At 36.7% G+C, this 21,641-nt stretch overlaps 1 protein-coding gene across 8 annotated transcripts in view; it reads right to left on the bottom strand.

Annotated features, from left to right (window-relative positions):
- Nucleotides 1-671: 671 nt before the first annotated feature.
- Nucleotides 672-21,641, bottom strand: part of LOC126763995 (protein doublesex) — a 149,451-nt gene continuing 128,481 nt past the window's right edge. For 7 of the 8 annotated variants that reach the window (XM_050481757.1, XM_050481758.1, XM_050481755.1 and 4 more), the window contains one exon: nucleotides 825-978. Coding sequence is in view for 1 of the 8 variants with exons in the window: in XM_050481782.1 (XP_050337739.1) it covers nucleotides 833-978 (146 nt within the window). In the remaining 7 variants the exon portion in view is untranslated. Of the gene's footprint in view, nucleotides 979-21,641 lie in introns of all 8 variants that reach the window. The other variant, XM_050481782.1, reaches the window with a different exon arrangement.

Raw genomic sequence — 21,641 nt, 5'->3', positions numbered from 1 at the left:
ACATTGTTTATACACTCCACGATATACCTCATGATATGTGAAAAAAGTTCTATTGTAGAATAAAAATTTCTATGAAAAAAATGCCAAAAAACAGTCCAGATTACTTCTTCTGCTAACGAAAAAGTCGAAAATTCACGTTTCTCCAATTGATTTAATTTTTTTCAATTTATCCGCTTTTAAAAAATGAAAGTCTTTAATACCAGCAATTATGCATTTCTTTATTTGCTATCCACTTTATTTCAAAAGGTTTTATCATAATTCACAGTTAAATTATCAACTAGAATAAATAACTAGTTCTGAAACTAATCTAATAAACATAGAATTTTTCCATTTGATATTTTCTCATTTCATAGTTTGTTTTTCCTATATACATATATATTTTAAATATTTTATTTATGAATTTGATTATTAACGGATGTATTCAATTAATTAAGCTTTCTTTACATTTTTGGAATATATTAATAACGTTTTACTACAAATTCGACTTTAATAAATACGTTCTTACATACACACAATATATTTATGTTTAAAATGTTATAGCTGTTGAAAAATGCAAACTCTTTCCGTTATATGTATAATATTTATCATATCTTTGTGATTCATATATTTATATTTGTGCATACTATGTGTAATTTGTTTGATGTAATGAGATCTATGTTCACTTTTTCATGTGCCCATTTCCTAGGCTTCCGGGACATTCCAGTAGATTTTACAAAGAGTTAGTAAACAATATTTCTAAGTAACTATAAAGATGCATCCAACTTCTTAATACATATGTATTGGTATATGTATATCAATTATTTACAAATGAAAATTGCTTTAAATTTTTCATTTAATAAATCCTTATATCCGCAATTTTCCAGTAAATTTCCGTTAAAATTATTGGTACTTTCCAAGTGATAGTTCCACTACATATGCAAACGTTTATCTGAATAACAATTAAGTAGATTGGCTTCGGTACTAATGGTTTAGTTATCCCTGGAAAAAAGAGATCGATTTGTTTCCATTAATATACGGTTTTAAACAATATTTAAGCGATATATATAGGAAAATATTTAAGTGTGTATATTAATATATAATTTAACACTTAACTCAGAGTGAACAAAAATTAGAGATTTAGAGGATTTAGAGTCAGTTTTATTTATTCTTACGCAGAAGTTTTAGAATTATCGCCCATCCAGAAAATGTGATTCCGAGAATTGGTCTAGTATTCACTCAAATAAAAAACTTGAGAGAAAAAAGTTTCTTTCCTCAGCACCTAAACGTAGCTAAGCATTTTGAAAATTAATTAAATGACAGTCCCATGTATGTACATATGTTTAAGTATTCTAAATCGCAAATTTTTTAATAAAATAAAAATATATAAAACAATATACCATTTTTTTCAATATTTCTTTATTTATTGGATTTGCTTAGTAAAGCCTAACAATAAGTATTCAAATCTTAAATCTATTTAAAACTAAAGAAGCTCAAGAATGTGGTTGAGCTTGTTTGGTAGAACGTTGCTCTCTAGTAGGCTGGTAGATCACTTCTTTTCAAATGTGTTTGATTGCAGGAATTTGCCAAGGCATTAGCCAATGGGTTTGGATGTTCGCGAAGTTTAGAAATACTATATTACTCGTTCTGCTGTCATCTACTTCTTTCTTTACCATAGGAATATCAAGGTCTTTATAAATGTTTTCATTATGCATGTACCATGGTGCACCCGTCATTCTTCTAAGCATTTTGGATTGAAACCTTTGTATTATGTTGGTTGCTCAGTGAAATTCCTCATAGCCGGACACCCAGAATGTCCTCACTGAACTAATCAATGCGAACCAATGTCAGGCAGGAATGGATGAATGATAATATTTGTTTCCGTTGAGCCAACGCAAACCTGACGGTGCCTGCGCAAGTCAGTTTGTTTGCTGTGATCTTCATGCGTATAAAAATATGGCTGATCGAAGATCTCACGTGGACAGGTATATGTAGTCATTTGTAAAGCCACAGAAAAGGCAATACAAATTTATATAGGTATTCGACCAGATCGGTGGGATGTCTGAAGGTATGCGCTCCCAAGTACGTAAATCCTTGACCTCCCAAACGTGGGATAGTCAAGAAGGAAGTGTTGAGTTGTTTCCACCTAATCTTCTTCCATACAGCTTCAGCAAATGGCATCTGGTAAGATTCCCAACTTTAAAACATGGACGCCAATATGGCAAGGGCCTGTTAAAAGCCCCACACCAAGGGAGAGGCTAGCGTTATTGGAGGCAAAGAGATCACTAGATCTCCTGGTCTTGGGCCAATCTTGGGCCAATAGGCTTTTGCGACAGCGCAAGTATCGATGGTGGCCCAGCGCTAGCCAAGTTTCCGCGAAGCCCATTTATCTAGTAGTAAAACACAAGAGGATACGGGAGCACCGACCCGCTCCCATTTTACCGATAGGGGTTCTAAGGTGCCCTTCCTTGCTAGCTCATCAGCTTTACAATGTCCGCTTCCGATGCCTCTATGGCCTAGCCACTTTGCCAGTCTTATCACAAAGACACTCGATGCTGCCAACCCTGAACGCACTGTAAATGAGTTCAAGTTTATAGGCGAAGAAAAAACGATATACTTGTATGTATCTAATAAATATATAGAAACCACTCATATGGAAAAAAATTTGAGTTTTGGTTATAAATGGATATTGGTTATATCTCACAGCGGAAGCTTATGTTATGGAAGTTTATGCTACATACATACATATGTAATATGATGTAGTGAATCGTAAGCAATAAAACACTCAATTTCGATTTTTTTGATGACACGTTGCTTTGCATTTTTGGTGGCGATATACATATACTTATGTACAATTAAAAATATATCGACTTGAGAAGAAGGACGATAATTTCGGTACATTATTGAAAAGGTGTACTCCATGTACTAAGTGGCAATGTTTCAAAACTCTGGAACTATCCACTTTCATACTGACATTCCACATTCTCGCTTTATTTAGCTGTCGTAGAGTTTTTTTTTGTTGTTTATATTGAAAAAAAAAATACATTTTAGAGTATTTATTTGTAGTTGAGAAGCTTGGAGTTTCTCATGTGTGTTTTTATTAAATACCCGAGGCAAGAATTTGTGAGTTTCCTAATAAAGTTATACTATAAGTGGTCGTAAATCTTCCAGAAGCCATATCCAAATTGTTTATATAAGTAAAGACTACAATAGGAAAAATCTGAAATAAAAGTTTTATGTTTGAAATGAGTTGTGGTGAAACCGCTTTGCCAGTGCCAGCGCGCCCTTTGTTGGTGAATCTCAGTTAGATTTGTTAAGTAGATGAGGAATTGTTTATTTTAATAATGCGTGTCCACTAAAAATGGCAACACACAAAAGTTTTATGATGCCAGGCAGCATCGCCATGCTTAGCAGCGTAATTTCTCATACGAGTAGCCTATGTAGGTATGTGTAATTGCCTCCTATATGGTATCTTGTTAAATACCTTGGTGCAGGGTGAAAAAAACTGGTAAACAGTTGAGTCTGTTTGTAAGTTGGAAATGAGAGCAAGTTTATAACATACATACATACATACATACATGTACATTAGAGCCCATAGTGCCTGGGCTTCGATAAATGAGCGGAAGCACGACAATATTTTCATTTCGAAATTACTTTTTAATGAGCGAATGCAACAAAGTATGCCATAAGTTGATGTTCTATATGTTAGTATGAATATGTTCTACAATTCTTTATTATTAAAATAAGATGATACATGGCAACGTGCTTAAACATATGTACATATGTGAATATTACACAGTAGCAACGTCCCATTACGAAACATAATTTGTTTAGAAACACGTCTGCCTACTGCCTCATTAGCAATAGTAAAATACAAAAGATTTCTCACAAGAACTTGATTTTGATCGGTCAGTTTGTATTGCAAGCATAATGTGTTATAGCAACCCGAGTTGAACAATTACTCCTTTGCTTTAAACAATAATCTGTGCTACATTTAGTAAAGGGATCTCGTCAGATTAAAAAGTTTTCCATACAAGCAGTTGATTCCAATCTTTCAGTTTGTATGCCAGCTATATGCTATAGTGGTCTGATATCGGCGGTTCCGAAAAACGAGCCACTTTTTGGGAAGAAAAGGACGTGTGCATAGTTTCAGATCGATATCTTAGAAACTGAAGCACTAGTTAGCTCGTCCTACTGATCTCCGACGTTTCCTTCTGGATGATACAACTTAATATACCCTCTTAAGGCTATAAAAATGTAGCGTCGTAATTGGAAAAAGTGAGGTAAATGATAAATGCAAGAAAGTTAATTTGAAATAAATGTAAGATGTGACAACAGATTACAGATTTTCTCATATTATCCGAAAACAAAATCCTGCACAACAGAAGGATCAGTAACATAAACGGAAAATAACGATTGAAAACCTTTCTTGTATTAGAAGATACAGTACCTTAAAACACTTGGCTTAAAAGCTAACTTCGAAATCGAAGAATTAACTATTTTGGTGATGACTCAACTTATCAACACAATTACAAAGAATTTGCGGAAAAACTTATTACTCTTCAACAGGTGCGTACGTAAAGAAGGGGTTTAAGGGGTTCAAAACTACATATTTTATCTTTCTCATCCCTTTTGTAACATTTTTCAAAATTTTAACAGAAAACTCCCCGTTGAATTTGTTTCTGGATAAGCCGCTGCTTCTAAAACTCGCCAAAAAATGTTTCATGTTATAATTACTTCTCCTGAAAATCAGCAAAAATTGGGATGTCAATAAAAAATAACCAACTCGTCACCGAAAAGAGCTCTTAGAAATATATCAAAAGTTGGCAAATAACTAACGACGTATAGCTTGATATTGTTTTGGTTATGAAATTTATTTTGAATTCTTTGTTTAATTTTTGTATACTCAAGGCATACTATTGCAATAACCCCAAAATTATCAAGATCTACTTTGCTAGTCCAATAATCGAAAACTATTAAATGGTCACTATTAATATATGATAATAATACTATTAAGTATTTTATTTGTCATGGAGCATTCATTAAAGCGAAACACCGCCAATTTCATGACCAATACGGTCGGTTATAACGACTCTTTAATCTGTAATACAACTTTAATGACTTCAGAACAACTTTTGAATGCTGTGGTTAGCCGTATACGCCGTGCTCCTTATACAAAACTACAACAACAATATTATGAAGTTGACTTTGTCGATTTCACAAAATCCTTTAATACAAAATTAATTACTGCAGCAGATTATGCTCATAGTTTTTTTCAGGCAAAGTTCTTTCTTGATGGTTTGTTCAGTTTTGTAGATTTGTTTACTTGGACGCGTCTGGTTTTTTTCTTAACCTACCAACAATACTTTTTTATTCCCCATAAAATGTGTTTTTGTATTTATTGTATTTTTACTTTATTTCCACTTCAGTTTTAATGGTCTATTTCGGCAAATGCATAATCAAAGCGCATCCACCACTTCTGCGCTCTGGCGAAATCGCAATCGCTGCTACACTTGGCCACACCGCGCATGTTCACACAGGCGCAGATTCGAAAAAGGCTATAATTTTATAGCTTTCGCTTTTGTTCGGTGTCTGACAATCCTCTATCCCATCCTGCAACCACCCGAAATTTGAGTTATTTTCTTCGTAAAGGTATGAATCTTCGCCGTGCGCTTGCCACAAAATCTACAGTGAAATATTATGCATAAATGTCAAAACTCCCGCCAAATACTGAATTGTTTTGAGTGCGTTTTTATGATCTCGAAGTGTATTCCGAAGTAGTATTAGATTGAAATATCGGGTAAGCGTGTATGCCTGCGTGCGGTGTGTTATGCTGCTTAAAGGAGTTTGCGTGTATATATACATATGTATGTAGTTTATTACAAAATATTCAGAGGAATTAGAATTTATTGTACGCTTATTATTCCAGACTAGCATAATACATACACATACATTCCTATTTTGCGATTACACAAATGAGCATTAAGGGGCTATACCAGTGTGACACTTTCAAAAAAAAAATTTTTTTTTTTTGCTTTTTCGATAGCTTATATATTCAAAAGTATCCTGTTTTGAATGGCAGCGTTCTAAATAGCGACCGCTCAGAGGTGCAAACATAAATAAGTGAAACTTTAAACGCGTTTTTCTCGAAACGACATTTTTCAAAATTGCTGACATTATAACTCAACGAGAAATTGGCCGATCGACTTCAAATTAAAACTGGATATAGTTGAATACATTTGCTATACAATAGACTACGATCTTTTTGATTCGTTGAAAATCGTCAATTTGGCATTAAAAAAACGACCATTTTTTTCGTAAAAAAACGATTTTTTTTTTCAAAACAACGCCATTTTCTTAATTTTGGGTATTTTTCAAAGATCGTAGTTCATTGTATAGAAAATATATTTAAGTTTAATAAACATTTTGAATTTTTTTGTTTCAGTTTCTCAATCGACCGGAATCATGCCAGCAGTTGACGCACTTTTTTTCTCGGCACTTCCGCAGACAGCACATAACTCCGTTATTTTTCAATATTTTTTAAAAAAAAAAATTTTAATATAGCTAAATATACTTTATTACGTCCATAGAATGTCGAAACATTCAATCTAGTACTTTCTTTTAAAAAAATTCACGAAAATCGCCCAATTTTTCATGCGTCACACTGGTATAGTCCCTTAAGGTTGCCATTCTGTTGCGCCATATAGTGAAAAATTACCCAAAACTTGTTCAAATATGTTTTTTTAACAAATATTAAAATTATAACATTTCTTATTCGTCGTTTTGAAGTTTCTTTCATCGTCACATCTTTGTAGAATAAGAATTTGGTGCTCGGTTGCACCGAAACTATAATATCTTTCACAAATTCAAAATATTCCTTGCAAGCACTTCATTCCGGTCAATCAGTTTGTATGGCAGCTATATGCTATTTGGATCTGATCTGCACAATTTCTTCGTAGATTGCACCATTGATTAGACCATAATCGTTGCCAAATTTCTTGAAGATATATTGTTAAATGAAAAGTCCAGACTTATTGGTCCGATATCAGCGGTTTCGAAAAATGAGCAGCTTGTTTGGGGGTAAAGACGTGTACAAAATTTCATATCGGTATCTTGAAAGCTGCCTGTCCTTCTGACGTATATACAGGCTGATAAGCAGAAGGAGATGGCTAAATCGACTCAGCTCGAATTCCAGGTGTTACAAAATTCGTGGTAAACTTAACATACCCTGTTAAGGGTGTAATAAACCCAAATTACTTTGAGCTGGTTGGAAATTGTGTGGATTACATACCATTAACCTAATCCGAACCTTGTATGAATTGGGAAAAACATTTATTTTTGCAGCATTAGTAAACCTCTTTCGGATGTGCGATTTTAACAAATTAGGTCTCCGGTTATTTGTGATCAATCGTTAATCACTACAGTTAATATAGCAGAAGACTCATCAGCCACTAATGGGTTTTACATAAAATTAAGAAATCTTTCACCTGACAAGCGATTCAACTATATATTTGAGAAGTTCGGAACATAAAATTCTGTGCATGTACATACATACTATATATGTTATATTTAAGCCAAAAAAATAGCAAATCAAAAGGCTTCGGCTGCCTAACGCCCATTCTCAATATGAGGTGGTCAGCTCGTATCAAAGCCTTTTAACAAAACGACCTAGAATTACGGTCACATAAAAATTATTTTTATAGCTTCAGCTGGCACAATCGTTGTGGAACAGAAAGAATTGGTATCTGCCGTTTTGAGAATTTATTTTATTAGCAATAGACGACAGTAGATGCATTGCAGCTTCGTATATATGTATGTATATTCAATTTATTCGTTTTTACCACTGACAGTTTATTTTAAATCGAGTTGAGATTAAGGCATTTCAATAGTCACAAAAATATTGGTCTACCATTTACTTTTAAACATCTTGGTTAATTCAAATTTGAAACTCCTCTTCTAGCGGTTTGTTTTAAGGGGGTAGTGTGGTAAAAGCAGTATTGTTTTCAATAATTTATTTTCACACAAATTTTTATTTGAGAGTTCAGGTTTTGCACATGTTATTCTACATGTAATATAGTACAGAGAAAAAAATTTTTTCTCAATTTTTCTTGATATCCGGTGGAGATATGGGTGACCGGAAGACGCCATCTTTAAAAGTGGTACCCACGATTTCTCCATTGTGGATGATCTGAAACGAACGGAATAGATTTTATTTTAGAGTACATATGAATAGCTATCTAATAACCTTCGACTGAAACAATTCATTGGTGTAACAGGTGTAATACTCGAAAATTGTACGAAAAGATGCGACGACTAACAGAGGTTTCAAGACCGGAGCATACTCTTGTAGAACCCCTAGAGGTGATCTAGTGACTAATGCCCAGATAATTCTGGAGGGAACACTTCTCTAACCGGCTGAATGGCAGCGAAGATATAAAGCCAGGAGAAAACGAACCCGGCTCCCCAATCAATGACGATGGAGCATACGTTCCATTGCCCGACCATGAAGAAATTCGAATAGTAATTACTCGTTTGAAGAACAACAAAACGGCGGGGCTGATGGAATGCCGGCCAAGCTATTCAAATATGGCGGCGAAGAACCAATAAGGAGGCATGCATCAGATTCTTTGTAGAATATGGGCGGACGAAAGCATGCCCAATGATTGGAATTTAAGTGTGCTCTGCCCAATCCACAAAAACGGAGACCCCACAATCTGCGCCAACTACCGTGGGATTTCCCACGTTTCCTCAACAGCTCATATAAGGTTTTATCGAGCGTATTGTGTGAAAGATTAAAGCCCACCGTCAACAAACTGACCAGATATTCACCATACGCCAAATCTTGGAAAATACCCGTGTAAAGAGGATCGACACACACCACCTTTTCGTCGATTTCAAAGCTGCTTTTGACAGCACGAAAAAGAGCTGCCGCTATGTTTGAATTTGGTATTCCTTCCAAACTAATACGGCTGTGTAAACTGACGTTGAGCAATATCAAAAGCTCCATCAGGATCGGGAAGTACCTCTTCGAGCCGTTCGATACCAAACAAGGTTTCAGACAAGGCTCCTTTTTCATGTGACTTCTTTAATTTGCTCTTGAAGAAAATAATTCCAGCTTCAGAATTAAATATGGAGGGTACTATCTTCTAAAAGAGTGTACAACTGCTGGCGAACGCCGATGACATCGATATCATTGGCTTCAACAACAGCGCCGTTAGTTATGCTTTCTTCAGGTTGGACAAAGAAGCAAAGCAAATGGGTCTGGTAGCGAACGAAGGTAAGAGGAAATATCTCCTGTCATCAAACAAACAGTCGTCGCACTCGCGATTAGACAGCCACGTCACTGTTGACAGTCATAACTTCGAAGTCGTATATAGTTTCGTCTATCTTGGAACCAGTATCAAGACCAACAATCATGTCAGCCTCGAAATCCAACGCAGAATAACTGTTGCCAACAGGTGCTACTTCGGACTAAGTGGGCAATTGATAGGTAAAGTCAAAAAGCGAACTCTATAAGTCATTCATTATACCCGCCCTCTATATGGTGCGGAGGCATGGACGATGACAACACCTGATGAGTCGACGTTACGAGTTTTCGAAAGAAATTGACATAGTTCAGCGAATTAAAAGACAGCGGCTACGCTGACTAGGTTATGTCCTCCGAATGGAAGAAAACACTCCAGCTTTAAAAGTATTCGACACAGTACCCGCCGGGGGAAGTAGAGGAAGAGGAAGACCATCACTCCGGTGAACAGACCAGGTGGAGAAGGACCTGGCTTCGCTTGGAATCTCCAATTGGCGCCACCTTGCGAAAAGAGGAAACGACTGGCGCGCTGTTATTAACTCGGCTTTAATCGCGTAAGCGATGCCTACGCCAGTAATGAAGAAGAAAATAAAATTGAACTAGTTACTTAACACGTTCGGCGTCCCAAAGGACGATTAGATCATATCATTACGAATCTTTTACAAATAATAAAGCTTTGCATGAAATAGGGGCATTGTTTTTAGCATACCTTTACTTATTTAGCTTTTGCTACGAGGTGATTGGCTGGAAAAAGATTTCATTCAAATTAGGGGGTGGAGATTGAAACAAACAGCCTTTTTGAAATTCTCGAATTTTTCATAGTATCGAAATACTAGTGGACCTTATGATCGCTCTAGACGCCGATTGTGTTGAAGAATATGTAGAACTTTATAAATTAAAAAACTACAGCACCGGTTATAACTCTGTTTGAATTATGAAATTTCCGGTTTTGTCGCGGTTTTAAATTGGTAGAAAACGCTTGACACTATTTTGAATTCTATTTGATTACTTGTCTTCACGTAAATATTAGAGAGAATTTAAATTATTCTTATGTCCCAAATATCCAAAGCAATGATCCTCCTCTTTTGTGGTTGACTTTATAGACCAAAATAATTAATAAATTTAGTTCAAATGCTGTACACCCCTATTATTTTCCATATGGATTCACTGTACTGTACTTCTGTATACTCAGTTTTTTTATTTACTTCGAATAAAGTTTTTGGCTCATATTCCTTTGATGTTGGTCGCCTTGTCGTAGCGAAGGGGCTTAAGTAATAGTAAAGTGTGCATCCCAAAGGTAACGCACTCTCCTCTTACGAACTAAGAGGGATACCTCATAATTCCCACAATAGTGATATGGATGAATAAACCCTAGGTTTTACGCCCATCTCCTAATGTGGAAGTACCGCACCAGCACCACCCTAAGCCAAGGTGTTGAGGTACCCGTGCCTCTGACTGAATGGTCAGTGGGCGGTAATGAATAGCTGATCGCGAATGGTCCCTTCCGGAGGTACTAAATGCCTTCTCTACGCATACCGGCTCTGCGGACGAGTGACAAACCAGAGGGCAGTCTTCAAACTGGGGAAGATAGCCAAAGATCAGGCAGCCGGTACCCCAGTTGATGAGGCAGAAACAAAGCCCCTCAAATCCATAGTAGAGGAATACAAAAGCTTCCTGGAAAGGAAGCAATCAGAACCTCAGAAGAACAAACACCCGAGCAATTCACAAAAAAGGAATCGCTCTATTACAGAACTGCAAGAAACTCTGCCCAAAAAACCTAGGCGGAATGAAGGTGAACATAGCAGTACAACAACGGTAAGGCATTTCTGCGATGCAGCCAGGGATAGCATACAAGTGGCCATCATAGACGGAAATTCCTCCTCCCCGAGCACAATTCAGAATAGATGGGTGGAGATCGACGTCAGATTGTCGAGTTTGGGGGCCTGCGGGCCCTAACCCAGAGTTTGACTGCTCTGAGACCCTCAGGGGTTACAGGGTCATCAGGTGCGCGGACCAGGCCTTTCTAGATTTCCTGACGGGTAGTGTTGCCAAAATCAGCAACGCCTTTGAAGGCCTCCAATTGAGGCTTATACCCGCCAGGGACATACCGAAGAGACCTCGTGCTCGCATTTGGCTACCCCCTCTAGCCGGGCGAAAAACTCCTTAAATGCATCAAAGAGGGAGGGGTATCGAAATCAGCCTATTACAGGAGCCCTGGGTTAATGAAGACACCATTAAAGGGCTAAACAGCAGCAACTATAACTTTTTTAACACACGAAACAAAGGTAAACCTAGGGCATGCATTCTTATAAATAGAAGTATAAATGCATTACTTTGTCCTAATTACAGCACAGCAGATATCACAGTGGTAAAGATGGAACAGAAGGAAAATCCCTTTTTCTTGGTCTCGGCCTTCTTGGCCCATAACGAAGACATACCACCGGCACCGCTCACAAGACTAATAGACGACAACAGGAAGGAAGATGTCGTAATAATCGTATAAACACCAGAGGTGAGTCACTCTTGCATTATATTCTGAATAGCAATCTAAGTACATATATGCAACAAGGGCGATAAGCCAACCTTTATTTTCCTAAGCTCTGATAGGTTTCCGGGGTGGGAGGAAGTGCTGGACCTCACGCTATCAACAGACACAGACAGTCTCGTTGTGGATAACTGGAGGGTATCCGATGAGCCTTCCATGTCGGATCACTCCTGGATACTCTTCAGCATCCGCGAGAAATACTGTACTCCTCTCAAATATCGGAACCCTAGAAGAACAGCGTGGGAAAAATTTACAGTATAGCAACAAAATAAGAGTATTAGTAATTTTTAGGAACTGGATTCAGAAGTAGAGAAGTTGGAAAAAATCTTAGCCACAACTTTCAATAAATCTACTCCGCTAACAGTTCTGAAAAAGAGAAAATCTCTTCCTTGGTGGAACAGCGAGCTCAAGAATTTGAGAATACAATTAAGCAAAGCTTGCAATAAGAGTTTTAGAACCAAAATCTGGCGGCCGTATAAAGATATTATGCCTAAAAAGACTCATGGCGATCTTTCTGCACATCGATAATGCTGCCTACAAAGCTCGGCAAAAGAGTCTCTAGAACCAATGGTTCAGAACCACCAATAAGGCTGATTGAAAATATATACAAAGCAAATATGCATTCAACTATCTTACATCCAAAGAAGTTGGAAAAGAATTTAAGTAATGTTCCTTCGAAAACCAGGCAGAAGAGCACACGATAATGCCAAGGATTTTAGACCTATAAGCCTCACCGTCTTTACGCTGAAGGTACTAGAAAGGCTAATAGACTTACATTTAAGAACAATAATGGCGGATAAGTTATCGAAGTCCCAACATGCTGCATTTCTAGACATAGAGGGCGCCTTCAATAATAGAAAGCTCATAGCATCAAACGACGCTGCAACACAAACAAGTTATGTGAGTAGAGGGATGCCTCAAGGAGGGGTCCTCTCTCCGCTTGTATGGGTTGTAGCGCTGAACGAAATACTACTCCAATTAAACGGTGGAGGAGTGAAAGCAGTAGCATATGCAGACGATATAGTGTTGTTGGTATCAGGCATGTTTCCTTCAACAGTCAGCGAGATTATGGAAATAACACTACGAAGGTTAAACTTATGGGCTAAGAACAATGAACTAGGCGTTAACCAGAACAAAACAGAATTGATGTTATTCACAAGTTTCAACTTCCGGTACTAAACGGTACAACACTCACTCTATCCCCCACAGCTAAATACTTGGAGGTGGAGTTTGACACCAAACTGTCCTGGAAAATAAATATCGAAAAAAGAATAAATAAAGCATATATGGCCAACTATACTTACAAGAGAATCATCAGCAAGAATTGGGGCCTCAAACTTAGTATAATCATGTGGATGTATACGGCTGTCATAAGACCTATACTTGCATATGGAGCTCTGGTATGGTGGCCAGCGCTAAACAAACAATACAACATTAGAAAATTAAATGGAATACAAAGAGCAGCATGTGCAGGTGTTACTGGTGCAATCAAGTCATGTCCGACTGACGCGTTCAATGTGGTCCTGCGTCAACTACCCATAGACATCTTTATGCACAAGAATAAAATAATTGGGTAGTTGGAATCAGCAGAACTACGGACATAGTGTAATCCTAAACAAGCTCAACATTAATAAATCAGACTACATTCTCCCAAAGCTGGATTTCAATAGACACTTCCAGGTGAGGATACCATCTAGACGAGAATGGAGAAGAGACTCAATAGGGAAGGAAGATACCATCTCAGGGTATTAGGATCCACTGATCTAGACATATCTCTCTCTATACGTCTACCGAACTCGGCTAGCTTCTGCCAAGCGGAAGTACTGGGCATAGAAAAAGCCAGCGAAGTTCTATTGGAAAACCACGTGAATATACGTAAAGCAGCCATATTTACGGATAGCCAGGAGGCGCTTCTGGCCTTGTCTTCGCCCATGACAAATTCCAGTACAGTCCACAACAGCAAGAAAGCATTAAGCTCAATAAAAGACAAGCTTCAACTAGACTTGATCTGAGTTCCCGGTCACAGGAACATTTTCGGTAACCAAAAAGCAGACGAGCTGGCAAAGGAAGGAGCTTTCCTTAACGAATCCAAGGCGGAGCTAATACCAATTTCCAATTTCTCTGTGAATGCTCAGTCCTAGCACAGATCCGACACAAAACACTTGGAATCCATCAAGCACAAAACCTTGAATGGATTTCTACTAAAAGCATATCAGACATAAGTATGTAAGTAGCTTCATCGAAACCTCAAAATGGTTTGAAAGAGAAGGTGAAACGTAAGTAATAGCAGATACCAAAGGTTCTACGAGTAGTGCATCAAAATGGCACAGCAAGTGCTAATTGAGCCCGATAGACAACAGGGCTGCACTCCTACCTACCTACCTATTTCAGTGCTTTGTAGTGATCATCAGTTGTATACTATTAATATTCGTATTTAAATAGGAATTTAAATTTTGAAAAGAATGCGTTACATCATTAATCGTTGGCGGTTGAATAAGTTGTTCTTCAGTATCCTAATCGTTTTCCGTGGCGCTCGAGGTCCTATTCGATGGGTCTGAAATATTCGGTTTTACAATACCATCTGTATAAATCCGACTGAGCAAATCTCATTGTCCACCCCAATATAATCTGTAATAGTAACATTTGAAAGGATAAATACGCGCACAGTGCGATTTTCACAGTGTGATTTCCGTGAAAAATGCTTCTCTAGCCAATTCAAGAGTTCGAGTTATGGAGAACTTTGAGTTATGGAAGTTCAACGTATATATGTATGTATGTATATATGTATATTTTATTGAAAGTAAAATGTATATTTTCTTGTTTTAACTGAAGCAGAAATGTTTGCTAAAATCAATTTAGATACTATCTTCCATTCAACACTGGAATAGTTAGCCGTCAGCCGTATAGAATCCAAAGAGCCCATTCAGTGGACATTAATAATTCGTCATTATCATAAATATACCGTTTTCTCACTCGGCATTCAGGAATAAGTTCAGACATACTGACATACTGAATAAGTATGACATCAGTTGCTTCCTAATATTTACAAAGGATGAATACGTGTGTGGTAACCGACAAACATATTATTTTTCGCTTGAGGGTTTACTAACGTTCGAGACCCATTTTTATTATACCATGAATTCCGGAGTTTTTAAATACATAATAATAAATAAGTGCAACAGTTACCACGCAATTACACAGCGACGTATCCATTATAATTCCGCATATTTTAAATACGTCCGCTCTGTAAGGCATAGATGAGTTGCGAGAATATAGAATAAATTATATGTATAGAATAAATTAGTTACGAAAAAAAGCACGTCAATAAAATAACTTTTTTATTATTTATTTAAGGCAAACTCACTTTCTACATTGGTTAATTTGCTCAAAACATGCCACGTCATGACTTGCCGGATTGCTGTACTTTGCTATATGTTATAAATGTGTCTAAATGATCGTAAAAAAAAACAAGTAAGCACACAGTAGCAATATACCAGGTGCAAGAGCGAATAACAGTATAATGATAACAATAATATCAAAATTGTTCGTATGCAATAATTTCCAAAGACCGATTTCTTTCTTTTCATATTTTGTGCACTATACTTTTTCGAGGACTATATCATATGTAATACCCGGACACTGCCAGCTAGCTCAGATTAATTAACCCCTATTATTGTTCCCCTATTATGGTTTGCAACTCCACTTAGTTGAATTGAAGTTAAAACTATTCAACTTCAGATCAACCAAATGCCTTTTGGAACACGTATTTATTATTATTACTACTTATTTCAGTTGAAATTGCATTGATGTTGCTAACTTAAAAACTGAAGTTTTGACAGATAAGTATTTAAAATTTTTAAATGAAAAATTAAACAATTCAGTTCCATCATTGTTCACTAAATGGTGAATGAATATAATATTAAAATGAACATTAGTTTGATTTATAGTGCAACGACAGAAATGTTGGAACCAAAATTGTTCTGCTGCGCATGCGAAAAAACCTTCGTTATCCCTAAAATCTATTTGAACTTCCCAACACCAAATAAGCCAAAGTTTTATTAACAATTCTGCAATAAACATTATTTAAAAGCCATTTAATAATGTTTCTTGCAGATTCCCTATTTATTTTCGTTTAAATGAGAAAACATTTTGCTTTTTGCTAAGTGAGATCAAGGGAACTTTTCCTACTGTGTGGAAATTATGAGCAATTAACCTTGTCCTCGCTGACGGTAGTAAGATGCAATGGAAATAATATTATCGTTGGACTGACGAAATAGATGGTATGTAAAGTGTATTCATAAGAATAGCAGGAATTGAAGCGATTCCTTACGTTCGTAATATTTTCTACAAACCCTTAATATTAGCTTTACAGTTTCTAAATTGTGCCTTGTCTCGTCATCAACAAGTTTTTCAATTTGTTGTAAGCTTGTATTTTGTATGAACAAATATTAACTTCGGTTGCACTGCAGGCAAAATACCTTTCACAAATGAAAAATAACTTGATTTTGATAGGTTCGATCTGAAAAAACTTGTTCGGACATTGTAGCATTATCTTCGCATATATGTATTCTGTGTAAAATTTTGTCAATATACATATGTATCTCGTCAAATGAAAAAGCTCTCTATATAAGTTTTATTCCAATGGATCAGTTTGTATGGCAGCTGTAAGCTATATTAGTCCCATATCTTAAGGACAGTGTGCAAAATTTCATATCACAACAAGTAACGAAGGGCTAAGCTCAGGTGTAACCGAACGTTTTATACTTTTGCCACTTGTAAATATCAAACTCCAAAACAAACATTATTTGTCGTTTATTTTTTAAAGGTTATCTCTTTAAACTTTTGACCGCGGCAACGTCTCAGATAATCCATCCGTTGAGTCCAATTTTCGACGACTCGTTCGAACATTTCGACTGTAAAAGTCTAACGGTGTGATATCACACGCTCTTGGTGGCCAACCGACCGGCCTAAAACATGAAATTATCAGCTCACCGAAGTTTTCTCTCAATAAATAAATAATTGATGCAATGTTTGGGAAGTGGCGCCAAGATCTCGAGCTTCAATTTCAGCCATCAAATAATCGGTTATTATGGCGCGATAACGATCACCGTTGACGGTTACGTTCTCACTGGCGCCATTTTTGAAGAAACATGAATCCATGATTCTACCGGCTCACAAACCACAGCAAACCGTTATTTTTTCTGGATGAAATTGCAGCTTATCCAACTCTTTAGGTTGCTTTTATTTTGCTTTGCCTACATATCTATTGAGCCAGAAATGGACCTCATTGTTAAACAAAATTTGGCTCGCAAACGTCGGATATTCTTGGAACTTTTCAAGAGCCCATAAAGCAGAGCGATATTGATTTGGAAGATCGAGCGGCTTCAGTTCTTGCACATGCTATATTTCGTACGCTTTCAATTTAAGACCTCGGCGTAAAATTCGCCAAGCGTTCCACACGTCAGCCCGGGTTTTTGCGAACGGCGCCGAATCTACTCTTCACGGTCTTTGTGTACACTCTCAGCTAAGGCTGCTATATTTTCTTCGCTGCATGCTGGACAAGGTCTATTCGCTCGAATATTATCCAATAATGAACGCTGAGCATCAAGATGGGTGATGGCAAATAGTACGCTTAATAGGCCGATTATGTCGACCGTAAGCTGAGCGAAGCGCGCGAAACAGATTCTTTACAGAACGTGGATTTTCGTAATAAAGTTGAACGATTTGTAAACGTTGTTCAACCGTAAATCTTTCCATAAATAGCACGACAGCTCTGCACGACTGACGCGTTATCTTTCAAAAATAGGCTATTGAAAAAAGCACCTCAGGGAAGTATTGACCCGACTTAACCCATTTTTAATACGCAGAAATAGAGAGGAGAGGATTTTCTATAAATTATAATTACTAAAATTGGTCCGTCGGATCTCGAAATATGTAATTACCTAAGCCTTTGCGGTGCCACACCCATCGTCCAATTTTTACCCCCACTTCCATAAATACCTCTTATACCGGAATAAAATTTTATGTCTCTGTCGTATTAGTTATTGATTTATCATACTTTTAATAGTTTTTAACCGTACCGTTATATGGGGAGCAGACGGGGTTACTTCCGATTTCAACCATTTTTTTATTGTCGGTGGGAGTGCTTAAAGGATTTATCCTGAGTGAATTTCGCTGTCTGAGAGAAATGTACCTATGAACCTATTAAAGGGCGAGGTCATGCCTCTTTTTTAAAATGTTTATCCCACAGGTCACCAGAGTTCTATATCTTATTTTGGTACTTACTTATGGCACTTTATACGTTTTTGTTTAATGGCGTTTTGGGGCAGTAGTCCGATTACGCCCATCTAGGAATTGCGACTTATTTTTTTTTTCCAAAAAATATGTGTACCAAGTTTAATCAAGATGTCTTCAGTTTTACTTAAGTTACAGCATCACGGACGGACGGACGGGCGGAGGGACAGACAGACAGTCACCCGGATTTCCACTCGTCTCGTCATCCTGATAATTTATATACTTGTATAGCTATCTCACTTAGTTTTAGGTGATACGTATTATACTCTGTAGAAACATGTTGCAAGAGTTGCAAATTGAGAAATTGCGTATATAAAGTCAAAGGGACAGACATTTATATACAAGTATGTATGCATTTTATAGGGTCTCCAAAGTTTCCTTCTGTGTTTTACAACCTTCGTTGCAAACTTAGTTAGCCCCAATTTCAAAACTTCAACCAAAATGCAGTTGTGTTAAATAATGTAATATCTCAATCACAAAATAAAAATTCTAAAACAACGCTAATCGTATAAATGGGCTATAAGAGTGTAACCAATTGGTATAAAAGTATTGAGTTTAAAGTCACCCATGATACAAAAATTCTGAAAAATTTTATTAGATAAATTCCGTATAAGGATCTTGCGGTATGCAACGGTTAAATTAGCTATTATACTTTGTGAAATAATACAAATGGATCTCAGCTCTTAGCCTCAAATTGGTCTATTTCCATTGATAGTAAACTTCAACTTAAATTTCGTTGCGCTCGAAAATTCGGGAGATACATACATATGTATGTATATACAACTATTTCATGAGTAAAAGTCGCAATGGCATCCTTCCTCATACTAAAACGCTCTTTGCCGGCAATGTAGTGCTGATGATTATCCATACATATGTACATAAGTATGTACATTCCGAGTACATATAAATTTGGTATGTATTTACTTGTAAGTGTGTCAATCAAGCATTGGTGTTAGAAACAGCTACTTGCACAACAATGACAAGGCAGACGGAAACTGAAAATTTAGCACAAAACTTAAATTGTAACCATAAAAGTATGCACAAAATTGATTTGATTAAAAGCTGCGCTCCTGCAAGGAATACGAAATGAGACGCTGAAAGGCAGCTCGTCAGCAAGAGTAGCCACTTCAAATAGAACGGTTCCGATTACAAAAGTGGCACGCATCGCTATCAAAAAGAGCGTGAAGAACAAAACACACAAAAACAAAACGTTGGGAAAACAAAAGGCTTTTACTTATGAAGGAACTACGAATCCTAGTCGGTTCGTACTGAACTCGTAGATGTTTTTTACATATAAACATTTTCCAATATGAAAATATATGTATGTGCATACATAAGTATGTAAATTGTGAGGACGTTTTCTTGTGATACGGATTTCTGATTAGATTACTTCAAGAGTGGACCGCCATATTCGGCGTAAAAAAAATTAAAAATATACTATATATGTACATATTATATAATAATTGCAATACATAGTTGTAAACAGTACTTTTTGAATCTAGCGCCCTCTGGTGGCGCCATCTATATGTCGACTGGTGCGTTAGAATCTGCTATCTTTATCGATTGTCCAGTGAGAATTTTATGACGTTTCATTGATTGGAAGTGAAGTTATTGCGTTTTAAGTGTCAGCATGTTTGTGTTATCGGTGCGAAAATGAGCTTCGAATAAAGAGCCAACATTAAATTTTGTTTTAAAATTGGTAAAACTTTTACCAAAACGTTTCAATTGATGAAACAGGTTTATGGCGATGATTGCCTATCCCGTAGCAGAGTGCACGAGTGGTTTCAACGTTTTCAAAGGGGTCGTGAGGACATAAATGACGATCAACATGTAGGCCAATCAAAATCCGTGATCACCGGAAATTCCATCGAAATTGTGAGTGAATTCATCAAAATCAGCCTAAATCATCACTGAAATTCATGGAAATGGAATTGAACATCTCCAAAACATCGTTTTATTAGCATTTTGACCGAACATTTGGGCTTACGAAAGGTGTGTGCACGGTTTGTTCCGCACAAATTGACTGACGACCAAAAATTGCGCAGAATCCAACATTTTAAGGACGATTATTTGACCAAAAATCACATTTTAACCATTAACCACTCCCCGTATTCACCTGATATGGCACCGTACGACTTCTTCCTTTTCGGAAAAATGCATTTGCCCATGAAAGGAAAGCGATATGCAGACGTAGAGGCCATTCAAAAGGCTTGCACCGGCACACTGTCGGCCATAACGGCCAACGAGCTAATACACTCGTTCGACGTGCTTTTGGACCGTGCAAAAAGCTGTATTGAAGCAGAAGGAGACTATTTTGAATAAAATAAATTGAGTTTTTTAAAGTCATGTTTACTTTGGAACGCACCTAGTATAAAGTTTGCCACGAATTTTGTAATACCCAGAGAGACCTGTCGGAGTCATGTCAGTCTGTCTTTCTACTTACATATACGCGAATTAGTAGTTCAGTTTCTAAGATATCGATCTGAAATTTTGCACATGTCCTTTTCTGCCCAAGAAGCTACTGTTTTGTCGGAGCCGCGTATATCGGATCACTATGGCATATAGTTGCCATACAAACTGAACGATAAGAATCATGTTATCGTCTGGAATCGTTTGTTTTTGTGACGAGTATTATGGTTAACATTTTTTCTTGTTTTAATAGTTGATCTCACCTGATTTCGATAAGACATCTTGCTTTATTTTATTTCCAAAATATTTTAACTGAAGTCAACCTGAGTTAGAAAATATTGTATATATTCCACATTGGATCAATATATGTAAATTTTGCTTCCGAATCGAATTTTTCAAGTAAATATTTAGATTTCATCGTAATAAATAAACTAATTTATACCATTTTGGGCATAGAATAGCATGCTTAAGGTGTTTTACATATTGGCCTATAGAAGAAATGGCACACAGTCGACTAATAACGGAAATACTCGATGTAAAATAGGTTCCACCTATTATGCTCTGCACAAAACATTGCGAGTTTAAGGATTTTCAAATAAGACCGTGTAAAACAGAACGACTATGGTTGTTTCAAAGAAAAATCAACGCTTTTCAAACGTTGGACTGACTTTAATACGGTTTCATTTATTTCCGTATTTGCTCTTTAAGTACGAGGTCTGGCACGGATTTCACCGAAAATAATATAATGTATGACAATTTAACGACTCACTCGATGATTTTGATCACAAAATAATCTTCTGACATGTTTTGTTTCACTAAATTACAGATCACAGAGATGAATTTTTCTAAGCTTTGGAAAATTTCCACAATTAATTTTTGTGAATGCTTCCATTAAGCGGTGTAGAATATAAATCATACATACAAGTACATACATTTGTAATGGTATGTATACACAGAAAATTTCATATCTTTGCAAAAACACTTGATGAATACGAGGGCTGCTATATATATTCTGGCCTAGGGCAACACTAAGTGTTCCCAGGTGCAATCTGACATTTCCATTGGAAAGTTTGACATTTTTTAGCATAACGTCACTCAGAACGTTTTGTCATT

This window comes from Bactrocera neohumeralis, chromosome 2, assembly GCF_024586455.1.
Source record: "Bactrocera neohumeralis isolate Rockhampton chromosome 2, APGP_CSIRO_Bneo_wtdbg2-racon-allhic-juicebox.fasta_v2, whole genome shotgun sequence".
Taxonomy (NCBI): domain Eukaryota; kingdom Metazoa; phylum Arthropoda; class Insecta; order Diptera; family Tephritidae; genus Bactrocera; species Bactrocera neohumeralis.
This window is presented reverse-complemented; position numbering and strand designations above follow the sequence as displayed.